Consider the following 27657-nt stretch of genomic DNA (forward strand, 5'->3'; position numbering starts at 1 on the left):
ACTATTCTGTCTTATTAAGGTTTCATAACATGTATCTATTATAAATAACATATAAATTATACACACATAATTAAAAAATCAGTGCTTCAGTTCAAATCAGAGTTGGCCTTCTGTACCTATCTCAAGGTTGAGGGTATCCCAGCGACCCCTCAGCATCGTTCCAAAACGTTTTTTTTTAAGAGTTAGGTGGCATATTCCTTCCAGAAACATCTCCATTCTACCCTGAGCAGGAGAGCCTGGCTGGACCTGATGCCACTTCTCAGGTCACCCAGTCCCTACCCCTACCGGCCAGGCAGCCCCGCCCACAGGGCGGAGCCCAGGCGGAGTCGGTGGTTCTCTTCCACCTCCGGGAGTCGGTGTCAGCTCCCGGTGCGCGCAGCGCATGTGCGCGGTGTCCCCTCCCCCGCCCTGGATTCCACTTCCCCTCGGCTCGCGCCACAGCGGCCACCTCCGGTCCCTTCGTCGCCTCGGGAGCCCATGGCCGGGACGCGCTGGGTGCTAGGGGCGTTGCTCCGGGGCTGCGGCTGCAACTGCAGCAGCTGCCGGCGCACCGGCGCCGCCTGCCTGCCCTTCTACTCGGCCGCCGGCACCTTCCCGTCGGGCGTCTCGGGCCGCCGCCGTCTGCTGCTGCTCCTCGGGGCCGCCGCGGCCGCCGCCTCGCAGACGCGCGGCCTGCAGCTCGGGCCCGCGGCCGCCGGGAGACTGGCGGGTCCCGTCCCTGCCCGGCCCTCCGCCGCCGCGGCCGCCGCCGCGTCCTACTCAGCCCTGCGCACCCCGCTGCTCCCGCGATCGCTGGCGGCCGCCTCGGGCCCGGCGCGGGCTTACGGCCAGGTAGGTGTCACCGAGCGCGCGGGGTGGGGTGGGGGGACCCTCGGCGGCCGCGCGCCCTCCGTGTGCCCGCGTCCGTCCGCGTGCGCCTCGCGTGCGCGCCCGGGGATCCGCGGCACGCGCCGCACCCCCGCCTCCCTCCCGCTCCGTCCTCCTATTGGGCACGGGGACAAGGGACGCTCTCCCGGCCCCGGCTTTTCTCCTTGTTTTGTTCCCTCCGAGTCTGGGCGGTTGGGCAGTGTAAGTGTGGCTGGGGTGAATGTTGAGGCCTTGTTTCCCGACGGGCCCATGGTAGGTTTTGGGGGGCCCGCCGACGCCCCCCATCCCGCGTCCCCCTAGCCTTCTGTCCGCTGGAGGTTGAAGCTGAGAGGCCGGAGCCCGCCGAGGCTCGGGGCCGGCCGTGCGGTGGCTGCGGTAGGGCCGGGCGGCTCAGGCCTCCTCCGCCGGCCACCGACGCGCAGTCCTGCGCACGGGAGCGTGGGCTAGCCTGGGAACGGCCCCGCGCGCCCCTCTCCCGCGTCGGCGGTAAGAGGCGACCGGCCACCCGTCTGAAGGTCACCTCTGCAAGTCCACTTGCGGTGACGGAAGGGCCTTTCGTGCCGTGGGTCTCCGCGGACGCGGGGAGCTCTGCGGAGACCGTGGGAAATTGGGAGAGCGTGTGATGGGCGGGGGTGACGGTGGGTGAGGATTCTGGCGCTTCGCTTGTGAACCTACTCCCTTTTTCCTTATACTTAACCGTCTTTGAAGAAAGACACTTCAAAAATTCATATCGCAAATATTTTGTCCTCTGTGTGTGAAGTGTCTGTCCTACGTGGCATCCGGGAAGTGTCCGTATGCTTTTGGTCTACCTACTCCCTGATGCCACAGGCCATGTTTATCTTAATTCAGTTTTGCTTCTGCTTGAATTAATGATATCTGGGAGGTTGATCTGCATGGCTGATGTCTGCCAGTAACTGAAATAATTGATTTGAATCCTGGCCCAATACTTTTCGCTGCCCTTTTCTGCAAAAAGCATGAGATGTTTATGGAATTCTGGGAAAACACGCAAAGGAGCAGTGTCTCAGCCTACTGCCTCCTTTGCCTTTTACGTTCTTTCCCGTATCCACTTGTTCTGACATTGCTCTTTTACCCACGTCCCAAAGTCTTTTTATTGGCTTCCTTTGCCTACCAAGTGAAATTTCCTTCATTAGGTCCAATAACGCAAGGGCATCCCCTACTATGTGTACTGAGTTCCTTTTGCCAGCTCGTCTTTGGCCCTTATTTTTACCGTCCAATTTAGACAGATGGAACTGACATTTTTTCAAACGTTGCTTTCCCCAGGCCTCTCAAATCGGAACGTCCTATCTTTTCTCGTAAGGCTATCTCATATCTTTATTCTTTTTTTTTCCTGTTTTTAAATTTTTTTCCAATATTTTATATTTTAATTATAACACAACACATCTTGTTCTTTATCTTGCTTTGTTCTAGGTAGTCAGTGCTTTGAGATGATGGCCTGATGTGTTTTGTGTGTATGAGGCCCTTAGGTATTGTCAATTGAAGGGACCATTGTACTGATTTTAGTGGACACACTCTTACTGCTAGTGTTTGGAAGGCAGACTTGCCTTTAGTGCGTGTACTTGTACATTTTCTTAAAATACTAGCCCAGAACAAAGCCACATTGGTATAGTAAGCCTGTAGCCAGCACTCTGGAGGCTGAGGTAGGAGGATTATGGTGAGGTTGGGGCAGCCTGGGCCATATGAAGAAACAAAACCAGAGGATGGATTCAAGTGCTTTTCATCTGAAATAACATCATGTGCAACTGTTTGTAGGTGTAAGCATTTCTAGGTAGGTTGTACAAGAGATGTCTTTACAATTCTTTTTTCTTGAAAGGAGTCCAAAACGACCTACCTGGAAGACCTCCCGCCCCTACCTGAGTACGAGTTGAGCCCGTCCAAATTAGGACAGGAGGTGGACGATGTGTATCTCATTCGAGCTCAGGGACTACCTTGGTCCTGCACTGTGGAAGATGTCCTTAACTTTTTCTCAGGTATATCTTACATGTGTTGTAAGTAAGCAGTTTGGTCTGAGTGGAAGGTAGTCCTACAAAATCCAAGTCTAGATGCTCTGGAGGCAGCTCTGAGGGTGAGGAATGGCCTCTACTCTGGCTGGTTGCCCGTTTGTACCTTCTGCCACTGTGGGTGTCCATAGTGCAGATAGATTTAAAGACTGATTATAACAGAAGTAAGTAATGTTAAAATTGCAGAGTGAAATCAGTTAACACTCAAGTTTTGCTATATGCATGACTATGTTCATGGGCATTTATAGAGGAGTAGTTCTTCATGCCATACATTTAGAGGATCAGTTGCACTGAGTTGTATTATTAATACGTTTGGGAGATTTCCCAGTGTGTGGTTAGTTTTTATTACCTCTCTGATTTTAAATCAACTCCTGTAAAGTCGATGGTGTCTTGTGAATCAGACATTCTATAAGCCACTCATTTCTTAAGCCTTGGGTTTGCATGATAAGAAATAGGCCGTATAAAGGTGTCTTTTAGTGTAAGGAAAAGGGGGGAAGTTAGATTATTGTAGTGGTTATTTTTGTAAAAGGAAGTTTATGGATATGTTTTTAAAGGAAGATGATTAGGAATATACTTGAGTTGCCATCTAATAGTTGTGGGCAATAATGAGCTTCTGTGATTGCGATTGGTTTGCCCCCCCCTGCCCCTCCCGGTCTCCTAGTGTAGCCCTGTCTTGAAACTTCTTCTGTAGAACAGGCTGGCCTCAGACTCAGATCTACCTGCCTCTGCCTGCCAAGTGCTGGGATTAAAGGTGTGTGCGTGCCACTTACCTTTTCTCCTTGGGATATTTTCAGACTCTGCCACCATCTTCATTAGCATTTGAATGGTTTCAGTGATGGGTTTAGGTAAAGAATCTGGGAGTGGAGTATTTGGAGGAGGGGAAATTATGATAAAAGTATATTGTCCATGAAAAAAATTGAAAGAATTTAGTAGGCATTTTTAGTTCCTGTATTGTTGAAAATTGCATTGTAGTGACATGTAAAATTGAGACATTAATTGTGTATTCTTAGACTGCAGAATCCGCAACAGTGAGAATGGAATCCATTTCCTCTTAAATAGAGATGGGAAACGAAGGGGTGATGCCTTAATTGAGATGGAGTCGGAGCAGGATGTGCAGAAGGCCTTAGAAAAGCACCGGATGTACATGGGACAGCGCTATGTGGAAGGTGTGTGAGCTCAGGTTCCGACTTTTGGGGATCTTTAGACTTTAACTTTTTGTTTTGTTTTGCTTTGCTTTTGTTTTTAGTTTTTCGGACAGGGTTTCTCTGTGTAGCTTTGGAGCCTGTCCTGGAACTCTACAGAGACCAGGCTGGCCTTGAACTCACAGAGATCCACCTGCCTCTTTCTGCCTCTTGAGTGCTGCGATTAAAGTCGTGCACCACCATCACCCAGTCTTCTTTTCTTTCTTTTATAGATAGTTTTTCTGATTATATGTGTGTATATGTATGTGTGGTAGGGTCCACATGGGGATACCACAGAACAGCTCCAGGAAGTTGATTCTTTCCTTCCGTTGTGGGTTCCAGTGCACTTGGAACTGCTGAACAAACTGTCTCCTTGGCTCAGTCTCAATTTTAAGTCTAAAGTATTGCCCAACTTCATCTTAAGGTTGTGAGGACTAAATAGGTTATAACTGGAAAATAGTAAAATATTCAATAAATGTTCCTTGTTAAATTCTTGACAGAAATGCATAAGGGATAATAAGGTATAATTTGATTTGTTTTTTTTTAAAGTTAGGTTTCCTTTGTCATATAAGTTTTGAATCCATTTTTGTGCTTTCTTTTCTCGTAGTATATGAGATAAATAATGAAGATGTGGATGCCTTAATGAAGAGCCTGCATGTCAAGTCTTCACCTGTGGTAAATGACGGCGTGGTCCGCTTGAGAGGACTTCCTTACAGCTGCAATGAGAAAGATATTGTTGACTTCTTTGCAGGTGCTTGGCCACCGTGGCCTGTTTCCACTCACATTCTCTTCCCATCGTGATTCTTCCCTTTGTACCTTTGAGGTGTTTCTGCCCTTCAGGCAGATCTTTGGGTCATGTCAACTTCCAGAGCAGTTCCATGACATTCTTCAACTATGGAGAAACTATTTTCTTAAAATAGTGGTCATACTTGTCCAAGACAATAATAATTTACATGACTTAAAAGCATCTGGGCTAGGGATGTAGGTCAGTTGGTAGAATGCTTGCCTAGCGTTCACAAATCCCCATATTAGATCCTAGTACCACATAAGAAGGGTGTGGGGGTGCACACCTATAATCCCAACACCAGGAGGAGGAAGAAAACGAAGTGTCTAGCTTCTAGCTACAAAATATGCCTGTCAGTAACTTTGCTTGTTTAAATACTGTTTCCTAAAATATAACCAGTATTCACCTGTATATATTTGTAACATTCTAGCCAAGGCTGACCTTGCTTTTGTATCTTCCTGTCTTTACCTGACAGGTTCTGGGGTTTGGGTTACATAAAGATTGTGCTTGAGTTTGTACAACTTTGAAGTTGGCAAATAGTATCTAGATTTTATTAGTGCATGAGTAAACTTGTTAACTCTAATGAAGAAAGCTCTTGTTGGCAGCACTGATTTGTATTTCTTTTATATTCTAGGATTGAACATAGTAGACATTACTTTTGTGATGGACTATAGAGGAAGAAGAAAAACAGGGGAAGCCTATGTACAGTTTGAAGAACCAGAAATGGCCAACCAAGCGCTTTTAAAGCACAGGGAAGAAATTGGTAACAGGTGAGTGAAGCAGCTGTTAGCGGAGGTGTCAAGTCATTTTTACAAGTGCATTGTACTGTGACTGTCAGATTATCCAAACATGGAAAACTAGGGTACCATGATGAGTCCCTAAATGCGCATCACTCAAATCAACAACTTTTGAAAATGTTGAGTTGGAGGTCTAAGTGAAAATAAAAGTCCTTTAAAATCCGATTATAGCTATAGTATTTTTTTTTTGTTTGTTTGTTTTAATGATTTATTTTTATTTTATGTGCACTGATTTTTTTAACTGCACATATATCTGTATGAGGGTATGGGATCCCCTGGAACTGGAGTTACAGACAACTGTGAGCAACTGTGAGCTACCATGTGGGTGCCTGGGAATTGAACCAGGGTCTTCTGGAAAAGCAGGCAGTGCTCTTAACCAATGATCCATCTCTCCAGAACCTGGTTTTGTTTTTCGACAGGGCTTCTTTGTGTAGTCTTGGTTGTCCTAGAACTAGCTTTGTAGAACAGCCTGGTCTTAAGCTCACAGAGATCCACCTGCCTCTGTCTCCCAAGTGCTGGGATTAAAGGCATGCACCACCACTACCAGGCAAAACTTCGTTGTTTCTGCTTTCTGGTGTTTATGTTTTAGTATGTGTCTTTAATGAAGTTTTCTTTCATAATCACAATATTTAACACAATAAGCACTATTTGATTATTTAATAGCTGTCCACAATCACATTTTTTCCATTTGTAACAAAAATCTTTATAATTGATTTGTGACCAGAACCTGAGCAGTTCATATAGGCCATTTGATAGATCACTAATTTTATGAAGCTAGAGAACATCCACATTAATAAGGAGTCCCTGTCTTTTTTTTTTTTTTTTTTTTTTTTTTTTTGGAGACAGGGTTTCTCTGTGTAGTTCTGGCTGTCCTGGAACTCACTCTATAAACTGGGTTGGCCTTGAACTCACAGAAAGAGCTCTTCCTTCTGGGATTAAAGGCATGAGCCACCACAGAAGGGAGTCCCTCTCCTTTTTATGTGTGTGCGTGTGGTAGGTGTGCTTGCCGGCCCATGCTTGCACCTGTGGATGCTGGAGGCCAGCTGTTAACATTGTATCTTCCTCAAGCTCTTTCCACTTATTTGAGATGGGTCTCAGTGAACCTGGAGTTTTATTAGGTAGACTGATGGCCAGTAGGCCCCTGGGATCCACCTGCCTCTGCCCTCCTTCCCTCCAGCTCTGAGGGTAAAGATATGTTACCATACCTAGCTTTTTCCGTGGGTACTGGGAGTCTGAACTCAGATCTCTGTTCAAGTGCAATTAGCACTTAACCATCTGAGCCTTCTCCCTAACCCAGTCCCTCTCCTTTTAAAGACATGATGATCAGATGATCAGTGTTTTGAAGATGTCAGTTGTCTTGTATGGTGGGTGTTTCATGTTCATATTGAATTAGTTAGAATGTATATAATGAGGTAGGAAATGTGTGTTTTAACTTCTCTTTTGGAGAGCTAGTGAAAATGCATACTTTTAAATCACTATTTTGCTATGTTCTTTAAAACATTATATTTTAGGTTTACTTATGTTTTGCTCACATGATTATCAGTGCACTGCATGCATGCCTAGTACCCAGGAATATTGAAAGAGGGCGTCATCCCCTGGAACGGGAATTAGCATGGTTGTGAGCCACCATCTGGGTGCACAGAACAAGCTCTTAACTGCTGAGCCATCTCTAGTCTATTTCATTGCTTTTTACTTAGCTCCTTTTGAAATCAAAAGCAAAAGAAACTTTTCAAAGGTAGTGTGTTTCAGGATCCTCTTAAAGAATCTATGTGCTGCCATGCCCAGCTTCCAGATGATTTTTCATGTACACATTTTAGTATACTTCTCATGAAGCAAAATACTGTTTAGAATAGTTAAGTAGGTAGGATGTGATGTTAGTGTATAAGTTTTTCATTTGAAAGGGGGAAGCAGGGAGCTCACAGTTGTAGAATGTTTGCACAAAAATCACTTAAATACTGTGAGAATTAAACTTTCAAAAGGTTGTATTTAATAAACTCAACAGCTGGGCAGAGGTGGCACATACCTTTAATTCCAGCACTTGGGAGGCAGAGGTACTCGGATCTCTTTGAGTTTGAGGCCAGCTTGGTCTACAGAGAGTTCCAGGATAGCCAGGACTATTATTACACATTAAAAAAAAAAACAACAAAAAAAAACTTGTCCTGGAAAAAACCCAATAATAATAACAATAGTGATAATAAACAGTTCTTTCAATAAACACATACTTAAAAACTACCTAAATAAAAAGTGCCATATAATACATAAACATATGTAAATGAGCCTGATATTTTGGGGCAAAAATTTTATTAAAATTGGCATGTTGACCTATTCTTTTGAAAGCACTTTGTCATAAACTAATGTGTTGGTGGACTTTTTATTCTTGCTGTTACCTTTGGATGTCCATGTTTTATAAGCTGTGCAAATATAACACATAACTGGTTACTTTGGCCTTTTAAAAAAAGTAGTATGTTGTGTGTGTACACATGTGTGCGAGTGCCCCAAGATGCCCAGAGAGGAAGTCAGATTCCCTTGTGCTGGGTTACAGATGGTTGAGCTGCCCCAGGTGGGCTCTGGGGGAAGAGCAGCAAGTGCACTTAACTGCTAAGCCATTCCTGTAGCCACACATACCTAATTAATTCTCTTAAGTTTATTGTAAAGTTACTCTACACCATTTGTGCCTTTTCATTTTGTTACGTACAGATACATAGAGATATTTCCAAGCAGAAGGAATGAAGTTCGAACACATGTTGGATCTCATAAGGCAAAGAAAATGGTATCTTCTCCTACTGCTAAATATATAACTGAGCCAGAAGTGGTATTTGAGGAACATGAAGTAAATGAGGATATTCGGCCTATGACAGCTTTTGAAAATGATAAAGAGATAGGTAAGGGCCTGCCTCTCATGATTGCCTTGTTTGTTTAGGTTTTGTTGAACTGTTTTCATGTCAGCTTATATGAAATTATGAGATCCAGAACAGGGGGGTAAAGTTAAAGATTGAATGTTGATGGGAGATGTCATTATGTATATATGTAATCTTGCTAAATGTTAATGAACTAAATATTGTTAACTGTGATTCTTATTTGATAATTGTTTTGCTATGTTAAGGTTAAAACCCTCCTTTTTATTTAGACAAAAAAAGAGGAGATGATGGGTATTGCGGTAAATAAGGATCAGGATAAACAAATAGGCCGAATAGATGTTTATTCAGGGAGAAATAACTTACAACCTAGACAGATGAACACCAGGAAATTCAACCCGATCCTCTCCTGTCCGAGTCACGCCAGAGAGCCTTTCCTGGCCCCCTCCGACCTCCTTCCACAGGTCACTTCCGCCCATGGCTCCACCCCCCAATGGGTGTGGTCAGTGCCACAGAAGGAGACAAAGTGAATATCCCACTACAATTCCCCTTTTAGTCTAAAGAAAAGATTTAGGCTTAATACAAAACTATATACAAAACAGTGAATAACAAGTGTGCCCCAAGAAAAGGAAAATCGAGAACAAAATGACCTACATATCTAGTCCTAGGGTGAGGGCATAATGGAGTTTACAATAGAGTTGTCCTAAGCTGGAAAACGTAAGTCTAGTACCTAATATATCTAACTAGGAAGAGAGTTGTGATAGTTTAATCTTCAACCTCATCAAGACCTGAGAAGGAAATTAACAATACTAGAGTAGACAGGAAATGCGAGTGAATATCCCACTACAGATGGGAGATGTCATTATGTATATATGTTTCTCATACTGGTTAATGAATAAAGCACTGTTGGCCAATAGGAAAGGAAGATAGGAGGGACTAGGAGACAAGAAGGAAAATAGGAAGGAGGAAGGGGGGTCAACATGGAGAGTCTGGAGAGACTAGAACCACCAGCCGCCTCTCACTGGTAAGACCACGTGGAAATACATAGAAATCGGTTAATAATTAACACAGAGCTAGCCGATAAGAAACTAGTAACTGGCCAACAAAATTATATCATATACAGAGTCTCTGTGTGTTATTTGGGGCTGGCACGGCGGCGGGACAAGACTCGTCGGCGGGCGGAAAAAACCTTACTCCTTACAGAATGTGTCATAGAATGTACTTTTTCTAGATACACCAAAGTTTAATTATATATATATATTTTTGAAATTGCACGTATTTTGTATGTGTATATGAATCCATGTGACCTTGCATGTGTGGAGGTCAGAGAATTAACTTTGCGAGTTGGTTCTCTCTACCAGGTGACCCAGGAATAGAATTTAGGTTGTCAGGGTTGGCAATCTTGACTGACAGCTACTATTACTTTTTAAAATTATTTTTAACTTTTAGATTAGTGTATGTGTGTCTGTGTACATTTGCTAGTAGTGCCCACGGAGAGAGAGAGCCCACAGGGCATTCCTAGAGCTGGAGTTACAAGCAAGGGTGAGCTGCCTGATACAGGTTCTGAAAACTGAACTTGGGTCCTCTGCTGTAGGACATGCTAACCCCTGGAGAGCCATCTTTCTAGTCCTCTATTAGTTTTTATCATTTTATTTATTTATTTATTTATTTATTTATTGTGTGTGGCTGGCTATCTGTATATCATATGGTACCTTCAGATGCCAGAAGAGGCTATCAGATCCCTGGGACAAAGGGAGTTACAGGTGGTTGTGAGCCACCATGTGGGTGCTATTAATAGAACAGCCACCAGTGTTCTTGACCACAGAGCTATTACTCAAGCAATACCTTTTTTTTTTTTACCCTGATCATCTTGTGGACTGCTTCAAAAGCCAGACTGTGCAAATGTAGCAGACCACAGTAAAATGGTAACATTTTTGCTAAAGTGGGAGATTACTGGGATAGAGAACAGGGATGATGACTAAAAACTTTTTTTTGTCTGCCTCTGGATTTAATTCTCTCTCATCTGTAACTCCAGAGCAACATTTGGTATCTTTGAAATTTGGAAATGCTTATAGATTCAATACCCGGGGATTATTCTGTCACTATGTTTGCTATCTTTTTGTTTTCTGTACCTGCAACTGAGACAGTTCTTTTATTTTAGTTTAATGAGATTTGTGGTCATTTTATCTTATTGTCGTATGAGGTCAAGTCTTCATTTGGGAATGGTTTGAGTTCCTAAGTGCTTTTAATGGTTGTTTAGGTGAGGCCTGTTAAAGTAGCAGAAATTGCAGGTTTTTGCCTTTTAAAGCTCTTGTGCTCTGGGTCAAGATGAATTGAGGATTTCAACTTAAAAAGGTCATATCTAATTATAATTTGCTAATAGCTCTGGAAGCTTGTGTCCTTGACTTTTTTTTTTGTCGTCCTTCCTCCTCAGAACTGCCTAAGGAGATGTCAGAAAAACTCCCAGAGACTGTTGATTTTGGATCTACGCCTTCACTCCACTTTGTCCATATGAGAGGATTGCCTTTCCAAGCCAATGCCCAGGACATTATAAATGTGAGTGCCAGTAAGACTCAGGCCTGAGCCATCTAGATTGGACTTGTATGGCATTTGAAGAAGTTTGGGGGGAAAAACACTATATGTGCAGTGTCCTTTTTTTTGGGAGTCAAAGCATTTTTTAACTTAATTTATTATTTTTCATGTTGATCCCAATTCCCCCTCCCTCCCTCCTTCCCTCCCTTTTACCCTCTCTGCCCTCTCACATGCACTCTAACCACCCTCCCCTCCCATCCCCCCACCTCAATTCCGTATGTAGGGGAATGCCATCCAGTTGGGGTCATGTAGATCTGACAGGTCATGTGAAGTAGGGACTAGGGCTTCTCTCCTGTCTCTAGATTAAGACAGTTATTCCTCCATGGGGGATGTGTTCTCAAGGTCCTTTTGTGCACCAGGGATTCATCCTGGCTCCATTGTCTGAGGTCTCTTAGACTGCTCAGTCCTTCTGGATGAGACCCATATTCAGGGGGGCCTGAGTCAGTCCCATGCTGGCTTCCCAGCTATCAGTCTGGGGGCCCATTAGCTTCTCCTTGTTCAGGTAAGCTGTCTCTATGTGTTTCTGCCGCCTGGTCTTGTCTTCTCCATCTGCATCTGGGTTCTATTTCGACTCAGTGTTTATGTATGGGTGTTTGCTCCTGTTTCCAACAGATATTAGTTGAGGGCTCCATGGATAAGTTAGTTGTTGATCTCACTCTCCAGGAAGGGCATTTATGATAGCCTTTCCATGGAAGCTCAAATTGTTAGTTGGCAGCAGTCTTGTAGTTCTCTATACCTTTCTTTGTGTTCAATTTTATCTTCAAACCAATATTGGCTCCCTCTTTTATGCTCTCTCTCTCTTTCCTGTCTTCTATTCCTAACCGGGACCAATCTTCCTGGTTGCACGTGTTTTTCTTTCCTCCTCCTCGTTTTCTCCTATTTCTCTCTCCATTCGTGTGCAGTGTCCTTTGTTAGCTAGCATCTCCATCTCAGCAGAGGCTTGCTCCCTCTTATGTAGCTGCAGTGTGTGGCTGACACAGGACATGATCCCAGGAGTTTGGGGCCAGCTCGGCGGCCAGTGTAGTTAGACCCTATCACTTCAGATAAGTATATTATAATTTAAGGTGAAAAACATCAGGATTTTATAGAGACAAATAAGGTGTAGGTTTAATAATCAGTAAGGAAGTTTGGTTTCTTGAATAAGTTGATTCAATCTATTTACTTTTAGTTTAGGCCCATAGATTCAGCAAATGTTGGCATGTTCCTTGATGTTCAGTGGGTTGTGTCCTGATACTCCCATCACAAGTTGGAAGTGCACTTCATACAACTAACCTCCTGAACCTAGCTTCTTCTGTGGAGTAATGATTGTGTTCTCATGGTTGACTGGAATTCTGCCACTTGTTGACATCTTTTAAAAACTACTGTGTGGAATTTGGGGTGGGGGCAGGAGACATAGTCTATATATGGATGTCAGAAGTCACCTAGTGGGAGTGGAATTTTTCTTTCCACCATGTGGGTCCAGGGATATGGGGCTTGGTGGGTAAGTGCCTTTACTTGCTGAGTCATCTCACTGGCCATTTTCACAGTGTCCTGACTTAGTGTATCACTGTGTATTGCTAACCAGGGAAAAGGTGACAACAATTTTCAGTGCATAGCAAAGTTGTTTGTTTTGATTGCCTGTGTGTAGTTCTTTGCTCCGCTGAAGCCTGTGAGAATCACCATGGAGTACAGCTCTAGTGGGAAGGCCACTGGAGAAGCTGATGTGCACTTTGATACCCATGAGGACGCCGTTGCAGCTATGCTCAAGGATCGGTCCCATGTTCGTGAGTATGACTCATGGTTTTTCTGTCACACAGCTTTGTTTATGCATTTATTTGGGAATTGGCCCAGAATTTTTCCTTTGGCAAATCACATTCCTTTAGTACTACTAAATTAAATGCAAAGGATCAAAATTAGTTTGATTATTTTGCATATTTCTGTCTAGAGTTAGTTTTTCCTTTTTTTAAAAAATATTTATGTTTGTTTTTTGAGACAGAGTTTCTTTGTAGCTTGCTTTAGTGAATCACTCTTTACAGTAGAACTCACAGAAACCTGTCTTGTCTCTGCCTCCCAAGTGTTTGGACCGCCCAGCTAGAGTTAGTTTTTCTTGATGTCTACCTGTTTTTTTTTTTTTTGTTTTTTTTTTTTATTTAATTTCATATATGTATTTAGCTTGAGACAGGGTCTCACTTTGTAGCCTAGAGCAGCATCACACTCAGGATTCTCTTTCCTAGGGTTCCTGTGTACCAGGGTTATAAATGTAGGGCAACATGCCCAGTTATTATCATTTTGAGATGGGGTTTCATCATGTTATTCAGACTGATCTCAATCTCAAGGGGCTCAAGTGGTCCTTCACTTCAGCCTCCAAGTAGCTGGTGACAGAGGTGTGGCCACCACACTTAGTTTTGTTTTTATTTAATTAGGGAAAGGGTAAAGGATATGTGTTGCTCTCTAAAGTATGATAAAAGGGGCTTTAAGTCTTTTTTTAGTCTTGGCAAAACTAACTTTTTTTCTTTAATATTCAGAACATAGGTATATTGAGCTGTTCCTAAATTCATGTCCTAAAGGAAAATAAGACTTCAGCAGATCCCCAGATGATAAGGTAATTAAGCTACAACTGTGGAAAAATTTGCAGCAATTAATAATCAGATTACTAATTGATAATATGACAGACACCGTTCTTTTCAGTAAAGGTCAATATAATAAATACAATAAAATTTGAAGCATCAATAATTCTTCACATGCTATATGTCTAAACTAATTTTATAGCTATTTTAATAGCTGTAATCATAACACAGAAAATATGTTTTACATTAGCATTTCATCCCTTTAAAACTGAAGTAGGTATTCACACACACACACACACACACAGAAATTTCTTTATTGAATTTCGTACTTCAGTGCTATATTTATATCTTTTCTACCCTTCCTCTCCCTTTCAATTCTTCCCATGCTCCCTCCTCTCAAATGAATAACTACTTGGTTGATTATTTTTTGCATACACACCCTACTTAGTGTTGCCTGTGTATATTTTGAGTTGAACGCTTGGGATTGAATGTCCTATCTGAGGCCACATCCCTAGGCCATTGATTGCCTATAACCACCCCGTCCCCCTGCAAGATTTTTCAGTATGACAGTATAACAGTCCTGGCTGTCCTTGAACGTACAGAGATCAGCCTGCCTCTGCCTCCTGAGTGCTGGGATTAAAGGTGTGTTCCACCACTGCCTGACTGATAGCCTATAGCTTTTTATCTAGAGTAGAACTTTGTGACATTTCCCCCATCCATGCTGACATGTCTACTGGTGCTATGAAATCATATTATTGAGATTTCATCATGCATTGTTTACTCTCATGTCTAGAAGACACTGCTGCAGCAGGCACACTGGGTGTCTGCCTGTTATCCTTTTCCCACCTCCTCTTATGAGATGCTCCGAGCCTTAGGTGTAGGGCTGGCTTCCCATAGTCATTGATTTGCATTTTGCCAGTCTTTGGTCCCTATAAATAGTTTCTCCTGCAAAATGCTTCTGTGATGAGGGGTGAGTGCTGCTATACTTAATGTGGTCTTACATTGATTCAGAGTTCATTGGCAACTGGTTGGTTTTTCTCAACACACACATACTCTCTCTCTTGCCCCCTCTCTCTCTGTGTTGATGGTGGTTGTTTGTTTTGGCTTTTTGAGAAATGGTTTGTGTAGTATAGCCCACACTACCCTTGAACTTTTAATCCTCTTAGCATCTTGAGCGTGTGGGTTTATTGTATTATATACTGCACCCGGCTGTAACATAGTTTGCATCTTAAGTATATGATGTTATAGGTTAACTTACCTGCACCAGTTTGCTAAATACATCTTGATGCTTCTCATAAATGTGAAGTGCCTGTTTTCTTACTTATTTTTCATGTATTTCAATAATTGCATTATATTTGTTTTCTGAATGTAATGATGGATTCTTTAAGGAATTGAGCTGTGTTTTAAAAACACAGGCAATATATTTTTGGACATAAAGCTCTAATATTTTCTAACTGTTAAAACACATATATTAGCTTAGTTCTCTGCAAAATGTATTTTGTGTTCACTTCTGGATTTATTCCAGACTGTGTACATACACTAATGCCTAATTTTCCTTACCTATATTGATTAATCAGATAATTGGCACTAAATTGGGGGGTTGAATTTATAATTTTGAGCAATGTCATAAGTTTCTTTCATTGTGAATAAAAATGCAGCACTTTTGTTTATTTTCAGGGTGAAGCAGGGAGCGCCTCATTTGCACATCTCTCTTGAACATGGGATGTAAAGATCCAGATGACTGGCAGCAACCGCTGGAGAAAGGATCTAGGCATCCAACAATAGTTTCATGGCAGAGTGTTTAGATCGAGAAAGATTCAGTTTGGGATTATGAATAAGCTACAAATTTAAAGTTCCATTTAAACAGTCCTGAATCTGATTGAGAAAGTCTGGTTTATGTAACTTAGTTTCCTGTTATAGAGGATATATTACAGTTGTAAGTGATGTTCCATTCAATGCTGCTCTTTATAGAACCTTATTTCTGCCTGTTTTTCTGCCTATGATTGAGAGCTCTGACGTAAAACTTCTCATGGAATAAAATAAGGTGTATTTTTTGCCAAACACCAAAGCAAGGGAAGGTTTCAGAACTTTAATAAGCCAGTCTGATTTGGTCAAGTAATGTTTAATTTTGTCTGTATTTAATTGCTTAGGGCTAGAAATAAAAAAAAAAAAAAAAAAAAAAAACCAAAAAACCACAAACCACAGGTTATTGAGCATAAGTGGTCACTTTGCAGTTTTGTCTTTAGAAACAAACACTTTGCCTCCCTAAACCTTGACCTAAAAAGGCTTTTAACGTGGGTGCTTATTTTTGTTACGGGAAGTCTAGGCTAACTTAAAACTTCAGAGTCTCTCTTTCTCTCTCTCATTTAAGACAAATGTTATCTTAAGGCTGTTAGGTTTGAAATCATAAAGTGACACATCAAAGTCCAGACTGGTGAGGACATTAATAGCTTCACTTGAATTAAACCAGCTCTAGATAGGAAAAAACCAACCTGAGTCTCCTCATTTGCTTTTCCAGTGGGGTAGCCACCCATGTTTTAGAACAAGTAGGGGTGCTTTGCTTAAATAAAACTAGCATTTAATATATAATTGTGTGAAGGATTTATGGATAGAGCTGTATTTCTGTCACATTGTGACAGTACCTTCTGCTTTAATACTAAATAGCTTGTTATTTAAATATTGGTCAAAATGGCTGGCTTCAAAAATAGTCATTAATAAAATTAACTTTATGTATATCTGTGTAGAAGAATAAAGTCCTGTACATTTTCTTTACCTTGTTCCTGTTTTCGTGGTGATAGCTGCCACCATTTTCATTCATTCTTGTTTTGTTTTTCAAGACTACATTTCTTTGTGTAGCTCTGACTGTGTTGTAACTTACTTTGTAGACCAGACTGGCCCATTCACAAAGATCCACCTGTTCCTGCCTCCTGAATGCTGGGATTAAAGGCATGCACCACCACCGCTCATTCTTGAGACTGAATTTTCCGAGTGATAACCGGGAAGAAATGTGTATCACTTAGTACATAACCCATTTGTGACTACCGCTAAGGGTCAGATCACTTTCCTGTAGACAGTAAGGGAGGTTTGTTTCAGGTGAGAGATGACGTAAGTGTTTGTTACTGGAATGTATAAGTCTACTACATTTAGTTTTTCATTATATCAAATCCTGGTGCATTAATATAATAATATAAGAATAGATATTTTTCAGGTGTGTTTAAAACAAACAAACAAACAAACAAAAAAAAAACCCCAAAGTGGCTTAGGGTCTTGGTGGTAACAGTGTAACATATAAGCTTTTAATCCCAGCACAGTGGAGGCAGAGGCAGAGGTAGGCACATTTTTGTTTGAGGCCAGAGTATAAATGTTGAATTCCTGGCCAATTAGGGCTACATAGTCAGACCTTGTCTCAAAAACCAAGCTATGCACACTAGAGCAGAAGCAAGCACATTTCTGTAAGTTTGAGGCCAACCAGGGCTACATAGTGAGACAGACCCTGTCTCAAAAATCAAACAAATCATACCATGGCTTGTGATATATTTGTACCCTGTGATTGCTGTAATAAAAAGCTGATGGCCAATAGCTCCAAAGATGTTAGGCAGGACTTCTAGGGACAGAGAGGACTCTAGGAGGAAGAAGGGCAGAGTTGTTAGGCAGATATTGAGGAAGCATCATGAGTAGTAGTACAGAGAGATGTGGTAACCAGCTACTCAATGTAGATTCAAATAAATGGGTTAATTTAAGTTATAGGCCCTAGTGGGACAAGCCAAAGCTAAGGCTGAACTTACATATAAGTCTCTGTTGTTATTTGTGAGCTGGGCCCAAAGAAAAATCCAACTACAATGGCTTAACCAATTGAACAGTATACAGCTCAGATAGAGTTGTATTTGTAAGTAGTTGACCAGACCATGAGAACTGTTAAGGTGTGATCTTTCATGGCTGGTCTCTAATTTGCTGTGAGAAAGTTGGTAGAATCCCTTGGGATTGGGGTTGTTGAAGAATTGATTCACTTGCAATTCATTTTCAGCTAATAAGTTTCATTTGTCCATTTCAGGAAAGAGAGTGAAAGCAGAAACATTAAGTGCTATGTGTAGAGAGAGCTTGGTGGGATATATCTTACTCTGGAGGCTGAACTCTATATAGAGCAAGTTAACACTGGGAAGTTAGGAGCTCACATTCTCATTTGAGGATTTCTCACAACTTTGGCCACTGAGTCAGTGATGGGTGATAGAGTTAAGTGTAGTTACTTGGAAAGAATCACATAATTGAGTGAAGGTTTATTTACTTTGTAGTTTTATTTCTACCAAGTCAAGGCATACCAGTTTCTAATTTTTAAGATTTGATTTGCTTTGCACAGCATCCATGGTGGCTTCCCCTCATTAGTTTGGAATTTCTTAAATTTGTGTAAAGCTGTCTTAAAGAGTAGTGGAGTTAGGCATGGTGGTCATGTTTATAATCCAAGTACTCAGAGAGCTGAGGCCGGAGATCACAAGGTAGAGTTTAAGCCTGAGTGAGCTACATAGTGAAACCTTGTTCCCCAAACTTCCATTTAAAAAAAAAAAAAAAAAAAAAAAAAAAGCATGAAACAGTAGGAGTAGGTTAGCAGGTATCTGGTCTCTTTGGCTTAACAAAGGTGACATGCCATGACCCTGCTCTCAGCAGTCCTCAGTAGGTTTCACCTGGAGACGACTTACAGTAGCCACCATATACTTTGAGACACAACATTTCAGACATTCTGAGAATGGGAAGGGGTTCATATTCAATTGGTGTCAGTAGTGTGAAGTATAGGCAGGTTCAAGTTCAGACGTTTTGACAAATAGGACTTTCCTAATGTGTAAGTACTTCTGCCCGATTTTTACTAGATGAAAAGTATTTTCTTAAGCTTCTAGGTGAGGAATAGTGTCTGTAAACTCTAACGTGCAGGTTTGTGTGGACATGTTTTCAGCTTGGGCAAAGTACTGTTGGCTGGGCTGTATGCGGAAGGCTCTTAAAGAAACCTGGCTCCACTCTTGTAGTCCACCCTGGTGAACAAGCATCTTGCAACTCGGTGCCTTTGGTGTTCAGTGCATTGTTTTGGGTTTTAATTTTTCTAATAGGGTGTAGTGTTTTTGTTTGAATTCCAGTTCAATAATGCTATTACATATCTTTTTATATATGTACAGACATCTGAAGACCATATGTCTCTGCCTAGGACTTTTACCCAATTTTAGAATTTATTTTTACTGAGTATTAGGAGACATGAAGATTCAATCTAAAGTTTTGATATGAGAAGAATAGTGTTTTTGTTTGCTTGTTTTTTTAAGAAAATAGCAGTAAAGGGTATACATTGGGCAGTCGACTTTCCATTCTTATACTAGCCACTTAGTTGTCAGGCTTCCCCATTACCAGCTTCTTAGGTGCACTGATTTTTCTATTTATAAGCTAATACTAGACACATGATGTTTTTAAATTATAAATTTAAAAGATAAAGTATACACAGTTCTCTGCCCCCCCCTAACTGACCTAAAGGTGTAGGTGTGTGTGTGTGTGTGTGTGTATGTGTAAACTACAATCTCAAGTTCCAGTGGAACATAGCAGACCTGCAAGAACCCTTTCCCCACAGCCTTGCCTACAGGCTTCAATCACAGCAAGTCTAAAGTTCGAAACAAGCTGTTACCTGATAGCTTTCCTCCAGTTAAAGTCTTAGGAGCCTCTTCACTATGGATTGTCACTCTATATGGCCACAAGTTACCAGTTTATGGTTAACATTGTTTTATATACAGCTCCTATCCATTAATTTTTTCAATTTTTTTTTTTATTTTTTTATTTAAGAGATAGGGCTGTCAGGGTTGGTGGCACATGTCTCTAATTGCAGCTCTCAGAAGGCTGAGGCAGGATCATGAGTGTGTGGCCAGCCTGATCTGTACACTGAGACTGTCTTGGTAGAAACCAATTAAGAATCTATTGTCCAGGCTCCTTCCAAATTCCTGAGCTAGAGTAATTCTCCAGTGTCAGACTCCTGACAAGCTGGGACTGTAGGTCCATTCCACTTCATGTGATTCCCCCCACCCCAAATTGAAACCCTAGATAACAATCCATTTACATGAATCAGTGAGCATTTCATTTAAAGAAAACTTTTTTAAAAAGTTAATTCCTAAAAAATTCCATTTTCTGAAATGTCAAAGGAAGCTTTGAGTCAAGACCAAACAGTCGTTACTGTAGTGGGCACTCTGCCTGTTTTGCTCTGCAACTCCCCCCCCCCCAATGAAAGTTTAAAGCATACTTAACATTTGAATTTCCAGTATGCTTAGTACTCATTACTCAAATGCTACAAGTAACACCTTGCTACATTTTGTCATGCCTGTCCATCAATCCTTTTGCTGCCATTGTTTTAGAAAGGGGGATTCTTTGTATAATAGCCCTGTCCTGGAACTTGTTCCGTAGACCTGGCTAGCCTCAAACTTACAGAGATCTGCCTGTGCCCCCTCCTCAGTGCTGAGGTTAAGACATTCGCCATCCATCAATCCTTTTCCAAGGCCAGTGTGTTGCAGACAACTGATTCCTGAGCTCAGCACTTAAGTTTTAACTGGTTTTCTTGAATTACAGGCAGGAGGAACATGTTAGTATAGCCTTTGGTGAGTTCACGAGCCAGGTACATTTCACAGTTTATCTTCCCCAGTAAGTTGTTGCACATCTGCTACCCCAACCCTGCCACAGTTAGGACATTTTAGGACACTCAACTGCTGATTTTTCTTTGTTGAAGACAAGTTAATCATCTGTACATTCTATTTGAATTTTCTGAGTACTGGATTATTTTTGATGTTTACTGGTGAGTTTCCTCAAGTTTGGTCTTTACTAATAATATCTATGCTCTATTCTCTGATAGTCAGCAGAATGTATTTTTGTGGTGAATGTTTCTGGTTAGTTTTGAAGACAGGATCTTACTGAGCTGGCCTTGGATTTGTTGTTCTGCCTCTGAGGATTATAATTTCAGGTATGTGCCAGCACATGGGGCCAATGGTTTAATCCTTCTATTGTCCCCTTTATAGTTTCTGGGTTTTATATCAGGATCTGTCTGGATGTCTAAATGAAGTGACTACAAAGACACTTGGTGGAGCATGAAGTGTGTGACAAGGTAAACTAATATGGTTGGAGTCAAGGTCAGAGAATCACTAAAGATAGCCTTTAAGAGGTTATAAGAGATTTTGCCTAAAAGGTATTGGGCCATTCCCAGCAAACCAGGTAGGTGGGGACAGCAACCATAATCTGAAGCCTACATGCAAATTTCAAAAATATATAAAAAGCTTGTGATCCTAATGCATAGTCTGATGAGAAGTGGCAGAATGTGAACACAAACATCAAGCACTAGCGACTGAGGTGGGTGGTAATAAGTCCTAATGGGTTGGCTGCAGTCTGTTCATCCCTCAAGAAAGAGAACACATGGTATCTTCATGATGGCACTGTTCCACCTGCTCTCATTTACAAGGGTGACATTTCTACACAGAATAAAAGACACACATTCTAGCAGGATATTATCTTGAAATATAAATTAGTTTAAATTTTTTTCTTTTTATTTTTTTTTTCTTATTTTACATATGGATCCCAGTTCCCTCTCCCTTCTACTCCTCTCATGCCCCCCCCCACTTGACACCCTCCCATCCCGCCCCACATCTCCCTCCACCCACTGTACAGGGAGGGTGGTGCCTTCCAGGAGGAGTCAACAAAATCTGTGAAGTCATTTGGAGTAGGGACTAGGCCCTCCTTCCTGCCTCTAGGTTAAGGGAGTATCCCTCCATGGGGAATGTGCTCCCAAAGTCTTTTTGTGCACCAGCGATACATCTACAATTTTTTTTTTTTTTTAAAGCATGAAGTGGCGTGTGGTGATTATTTTTAGTGAGCAAAATTTAATTGTGACTGAAAATTTGATAGATGCATTCATGCCAGGAAGCAACACCCCAAGTGATATGGCTCTACGGCTTTATTCCACTTACCTACTGGAAGCCCAACTTATTTCTTCACCTTTTTCTTATTAATCCAAAGGCTCCAATATCCTTAGCAATGCTTACAACTGTTTACTGGTTCTCATTTTAAATTGGTTTTACATTTCAAGATATCATGTCAGGATTTGTGTCTTTATGTATAGAAATTGCTTGTTGGGTACCTGGTTTCTGATTTGGGTGTGTGCGTGGACCTATATAATTTTTTTTTTTCAAAACAGGGTTTATCTGCATAACTGGCCTTGAGCTCACAGTGATCTACTTGCCTCTGCTTCTAGAGTGCTGGGATTAAAGCTGTTCTCAACTACTCCCCAGCTTTATTTGTATGTTAATGAACTGTCTTAGGCTATCTTCAGCTTCTGTGTGACATAAGAGTCCAACTTCATTTCTGTGCACATGGCTATCCAGTTTTCCCAATACTTTGTTGTGGTGAGTGATCTTGGCACCTGTCAAGAGATAATCTGACTTTATACTTACAAGTTTATTTCTAGGCTGCCTATGCTTTATGCCAGTATCATTTTGACTTGGTTACTCTAGTTTTAAGTGTTGAAATCAATTATATGATCCCTGAATTCATATTTTATAGAGTTAACTAAAAATTTAGAGAAGCTCCTCCCTCCATTTCTGCAGAAGATTGGATTTTATGTTTTTTTTTTTTTTTTTTTTTTTTTTTTGGGTATCTTCCCATGTAAGCCAGGACCTGAATTTGTGATTCCCTTTGCCTGGGGCTTTAAGTGCTAGCTAGATTCCTGATCTGTGAACAGTGTCATTTCATTTCACATGGAATGTTCTGTAGTTTTTATTGTGGAGTTCTTGCCTTACTTTGCTTTGGTTGATGCTGTTGTTAATGTTAGGGAGAAATTTTAAAGGAGGATTCCTTAGGAATGATTATATTTGAGCATCCATGACTTGATCCCTTGCTTTTGGGATGGTGGTACAAATTAACAGCCACAGTGTTTGGGGATTGCGGTTCCTATTGTCTACTTTCTTATACTCCATGCTATGCAGCTGCCTCCTAACTTAGTGCTCATTAGAACTTCTGCCCTCACAGTTCCTTACACACCTTTAATCCTAGTACTCGGAGGCAGAGGCAGACAGATCTCTGGTCTATAAAGCAAGTTCTAGGACAGCCAGAACCACACAGAGAAACCCTGTCTCAAAATCACCCCCCCCCTAAATTATTTTGCAGAAAAAAAGTTGGGAGGTGGTTAAGAGCACTGGCTGCTCTTTCAGGCCCGGGGTTCAGTTCTCAGCACCCACAGGGTAGCTCCCAGCTGCCTTTAATTCTGATTCAAGGGGAACTGATGCCCTCTTAGACACACATACGCTGAGGCAGAATACTCATTCACACAAAAACATTAAAAATTTTCTTTTAAAGAGAAAAGGCAACCAACACAATAGGTTAGAATTACTAATTTTATTTCCCTCTAATAAATACTCTCAATATTTCAGCTTCACCAGCAGGTCAGACTTCTGAAATAATGACTTTCCCAGGCTTTAACCTTTTCCAGGAGACAGAACGAACCTGTCACCATTCATCATTACCAGAATTCCAAGTGTGCAGAGAATCGTGTTTTCCTGAGTCTTAATGGGATCAAACATTACAGACATGCAACATCATCATAGTAATTAAACCATTTCTTTATGTCCATTGCTTGCTCAGTGTGCCCCCCACTTTTCTACAGAGGGTTTATTATGAAGAGACATTTGAATATTGTCGTTTCTGGTCTGTAGTTCAGAATCAGGACTTCTTTTTGAGACAGGGTTTTTCTGTATCTTTGGATCCTGTCCTGGAACTTGCTCTGTAGACCAGGCTGGCCTCAAGCACACACAGATCCGTCTGCCTCTGCCTCCCAAGTGTTGGGACTAAAGGCGTGTGCCAACCCCCCACCCCTGTAGCAGAATAAGGCCTTATCAAATAAACAGTTTAATACATGTTGAGCTGCTGTCTTCAGCCATTAACAAACTTAAGAGTTGATGGTATGTGTACCTGGCTAAGTTTTACTTATCTTATACTTGTAAGTAGGAGGGATTGGGTAAGAGACGGCTTGCTGTGGTCAGGACTCTAAAAAGAGCAGAGACTTCTGGAGCCATTAGGTGGAAAAAACAGATATCCTTGTCATACAAAGAAAACCCTTATAGAAGACCACCCCCACAAAAATTCTGGTCCTGAAATTAATGCATTACAATATTGTTACCAATACATTCAGGATTTATATTATTCTTAATTTCTTTCCCTGAGATTGGGTTCACAGTTCAGTAGATTGAAGAGGTAGGTAGTGGGAGGCAAGAGTCAAGTACTGTGTGTCCAGCAGCACCTGGGCAACACTTGTTACTTTCATCTCTGTTAACATCCATGTTACCCCTTCAGAATGGAAATGTATTGTTTCTTTCCATCCTTTGTGGCAGTGATGCTGCGGTTGGGGCCTCACCCTTGCTAGGCAGTGCTAGGTATGCAGCTGCAGCCCAGCTTTATTACTTCATGCAAATACGAAAGCCCAGAGATGTGCATTGAAACCCTCCAGAGTGGGCTTGTTTAGGTGTGGAAGAGAAAGGCTCAGCAGCTTTTATTTGTACACTCATTAGAGGAGATGAGCAAAGGCCCAATCACTGCCTCCCCCACAGACCTGGCTTAACTTCTATCTGTCCTACCAGCTATGGTTGCTTCTGCTGACGGGCTCCCAGGGGATCTTGTATCTAACAGGTGAAGGGAGAGGCTCAGCATTAACACTCTGGCCTGGGTCTTGGCTTCCAGTTTTAGGATGGGCTGGTGGAGTACTGCTTCATCAGTTGCTTGTGACAAGGGTTACACACTCGTTCAGGCTTGATGCTTGAAGGAAGAGGCAGTTCATTTGTAGTGCAGGCTTCACAGAAGGTTCCTCTGCAGTTTGTACACTTGCTCTGCAAGATTGGGGTGGGGTAGGGTGTTACAAGAACAAGCTAAGGACAGAAAGAGTCAAATACAGAATTACCTAATGCACAGCAAGCATGGCTGGTGTGTGCCAAATGGTACTGACCAGGCATGTTCAGAAGGGGCATGAGGTCAGCTATTAAATCTAAATGAAGCAGCATGGGTGTCACAAAATCAAGAGAAAGGATAACAGAGTATTTGGTCTCTGGAGTACACACTGTACTTTTGATCCCTACAGTAACTCTTGGGCAGATTTATTCTACATTCTGGCAAATATTTAAGCACACTGAAACTCTAAATAAGGTAGTAAACTAGCAATGGTTTGGAGAAGTTGGGGTTTACATACCCCAACTCATACCACGTCAAAGTTCCCAGAGCACTGATAAGCTCAATGTTTGCTTCCCTCTGATGCCCCACAAGTGCAATTGCTACCCGGCTACCTGCATCTTGTTTCTAGGGAAGCTAGTCTCTGTAAACATCCTTCGGCAGCCAAGCAGTGTGCTGCCACAGCAGTGCCACCAGGACAACACAACAGGGTCACAGGCAGCTCTTCATAAAAGAGCTTCAAAGTAATTCCTCCCAAGAGATACTTCATCAACTCAAGAGTACATGGGATGGGGATGCCATTTTGTTCTTAAGACAGGGTCTTGAACTAACTCTCCTGCCTTGGTCTCTTAAGTGCTAGGATAGCTGGCATAAGTTTGCATTTTTACTGAGAGTTTGTTAGCAGAGCTAGGAAATGGAAAGGTGGAATTAAGTTAGCAATTTGTTCTGTGTTGGAATATTTATGAATTTCCAACTGTATAAAGGCAGTTCATTTGCTATACTGTTTTGCTGATCTAAGGTTAGATCATATTGTAATTTTGTTATTCAGCATGATGTAATCTAGAATTTGAACACATTTCTTAAAATTCTTCAAGCACTCATTTGTAACATAATACCTCTTGAGCTTCTCCAGGTATCATATTAATGTTGAGGGATCCTGTGGTTAGCTAGTTCTAGGCCCAACCATTGAGGCTGTTGGTTCTTTCTAATCTAGATTTTGACATTACCTGCTCTATGATGGCAAACTAGCAAAAGCCCATGGGAAAGGACCCAATGGGGAGAGCGTGTCTGCCCTTCTGAGCAGCCTGGAAGGAACAAGAGCCAAGACCAGGATTTGAGTGCAGAAGCTCTGGTGTTGGCACTCGCCTAGTGTACACCAGGGGCTGGATCCCATCAACAGAAAACAACGAAACACAGACTTAGGGCAGGCATATGGTGTACACTGCAACTTCAGCACTGGAGGGAAGCTGCATAGGCAGAAAGAGTACAAGTTTGGTGATGGTCTACACAATACATCCAGCCCCAGGGTATCTGGACCACACAGGAGACCCTGGCTCAATAAAAGGAAAAACCGAGGCCCTATGGTTGCAGAAGGAAAAGACCCATCAAAGTTATCCTCTGAGTGTCACATGTGCACCATGGCATATGAATAACATCCCTCCCTCCCCACTCTTTTCCTCGCTCATCCAGTTATAATAAATAAAAAGTAACAAAACTTCGTGCTTAACATAGACTGTACTTCATGAATTAGTACTTCCTTATTTGTTTCAAATTATGTATGTACTTATTGTATTTCTTTTAAAGAGCAAGTTCTTCACCCTGTGGCTTTCTAGCCCACTGCTGCACCATGAGAGACCCACCATGTTCTACACAGCAAAGCCCTGCTTACTCCTGGTAAGGAGCCAGAGCTGCACACCATCCCCATGAGGACCCACTCACCTTTGTCAGGCTGTCATCTCTCTGGCATAGCTGACACACTTGTGGCTTTTCAGAGAGTTCGGGCTGACCCTAAGACACAGTAAAACAGTTAACCCCCGAGCACAAGGAACTCTGTAATGTGTTTAGCTACTAAAACCAGATTGAAGGTGAAGAAACAAGTTACATATTCTATCACCGTAACTGAATTTTATTTATGATGAGAAAACTGAAGCATTCATACAATTCATGGCTTCACCCTTGTTCATTACTCTACTGAGCATGAAAATCTTGTAAGGTGATGAGGTGAGGCACATGGTAGTACAGTCTTTCTCATGTTGCTGTACTGTTTTATAATTGCTTAAACCGCCATCTCCTGTAACCAGGCAAGACTTCCAGTGGAGGGACTGGGATTCCAACCCAGCCACAAAACCCTGGACCAATTTGTCCTGCCTGCCAGATGTGCTGGGATAAAAGTGGCACAGAAACTGTGGGAATGGTCAACCAATGACTGGTCCAGCCTGATGAGATCCTTGCCACGAGAGGGAGGCCACCCCTGACACTGCCTGGACGCCTGAACCCAGAGGATGGACAGCCCAGAGACCCAGAATAGAACCAAACAAAGTCAACAAAACAATTCCTAATGATATTCTGCTATACTTGTAGACAGGAGCCTAGCATAAATGTCATCAGAGAGGCTTCATCCAGCAGATGCAGAGATCCACAGCCAAACACTAAGCAGGCCTTAGGGAATCCTGCTAAAAAGGAAGAGGGGTCAAGGACACTACAAGAAAACCCACAAAATCAACCAATCTGGGCTCAGGGGCTCACAGATGCTGAACCACCAACCAGGGAGCCTGCATGGGACTAACCTAGGCCCTCTGCATATGTTACAGTTGTGTAGCTTGGTCTTCTTGTGGGATTCCTAACAGTGGAAACAAGGGCTGTCTGACTCTTTTGCTGGCTTTTGGGACCTTTCTACTGGGTTGCCTTATGAGGGGAGGTGCCTTGTTTCACAGCAAATTGATATTCCAAGTTTGGCTGAGATATCCCCGGGAGGCCTGCTTTTTTCTGAAGGGAAACAGGAGAAATGGATGGGGTGGAGGCTTGGAGGGAGGGGAAAGTATGGTTGGGATGTAACATAAGAGAACCAATAAAACAATTTTTAAAAATGTTCAAAAGTGATCAGAAAGGTGCTAGAGAGAACGCTGAGCTGTTAAAGATCACTGAATGTGCTTCCAGAATACCTAGGTTCGATTCCCAGCATCCACATGGCAGCTTACAACTGTCTTTTAACTCCAGTTCTAGGGGATCTGACACCCTCTTCTAGCTTCCACGGGCACCAGGATGCATGTCGCGAACACACACACATACAGGTGAAGGAAGACATTTT

General features: G+C 42.1%; 2 protein-coding genes across 4 annotated transcripts in view; one reads left to right on the forward strand and one right to left on the reverse strand.

Annotated features, from left to right (window-relative positions):
- Nucleotides 1-401: 401 nt before the first annotated feature.
- Nucleotides 402-16412, forward strand: Grsf1 (G-rich RNA sequence binding factor 1). The gene is made up of 10 exons (XM_051198083.1): nt 402-831; nt 2699-2855; nt 3896-4051; nt 4674-4817; nt 5485-5620; nt 8345-8529; nt 10937-11058; nt 12722-12857; nt 13599-13675; nt 15318-16412. Exons 1-9 carry the CDS (start codon nt 478-480, stop codon nt 13646-13648), a joined length of 1440 nt encoding a protein of 479 aa, XP_051054040.1. The 5' UTR covers nt 402-477; the 3' UTR covers nt 13649-13675; nt 15318-16412.
- Nucleotides 16413-24047: 7635 nt separating this feature from the next.
- Rufy3 (RUN and FYVE domain containing 3) overlaps nt 24048-27657 on the reverse strand; it is a 73450-nt gene continuing 69840 nt past the window's right edge. For all 3 annotated transcript variants that reach the window (XM_051198626.1, XM_051198625.1, XM_051198627.1), the window contains 2 exons: nt 26289-26357; nt 24048-24514 (listed from right to left, as the gene is read on the reverse strand). In XM_051198626.1, coding sequence (XP_051054583.1) covers nt 24371-24514; nt 26289-26357 — 213 coding nt within the window. In that variant the 3' untranslated portion in view covers nt 24048-24370. The remainder of the gene's footprint in view (nt 24515-26288; nt 26358-27657) is intronic.

The sequence above is a fragment of the Phodopus roborovskii genome, unplaced genomic scaffold (assembly GCF_943737965.1).
Source record: "Phodopus roborovskii unplaced genomic scaffold, PHOROB, whole genome shotgun sequence".
Classification (NCBI taxonomy): domain Eukaryota; kingdom Metazoa; phylum Chordata; class Mammalia; order Rodentia; family Cricetidae; genus Phodopus; species Phodopus roborovskii.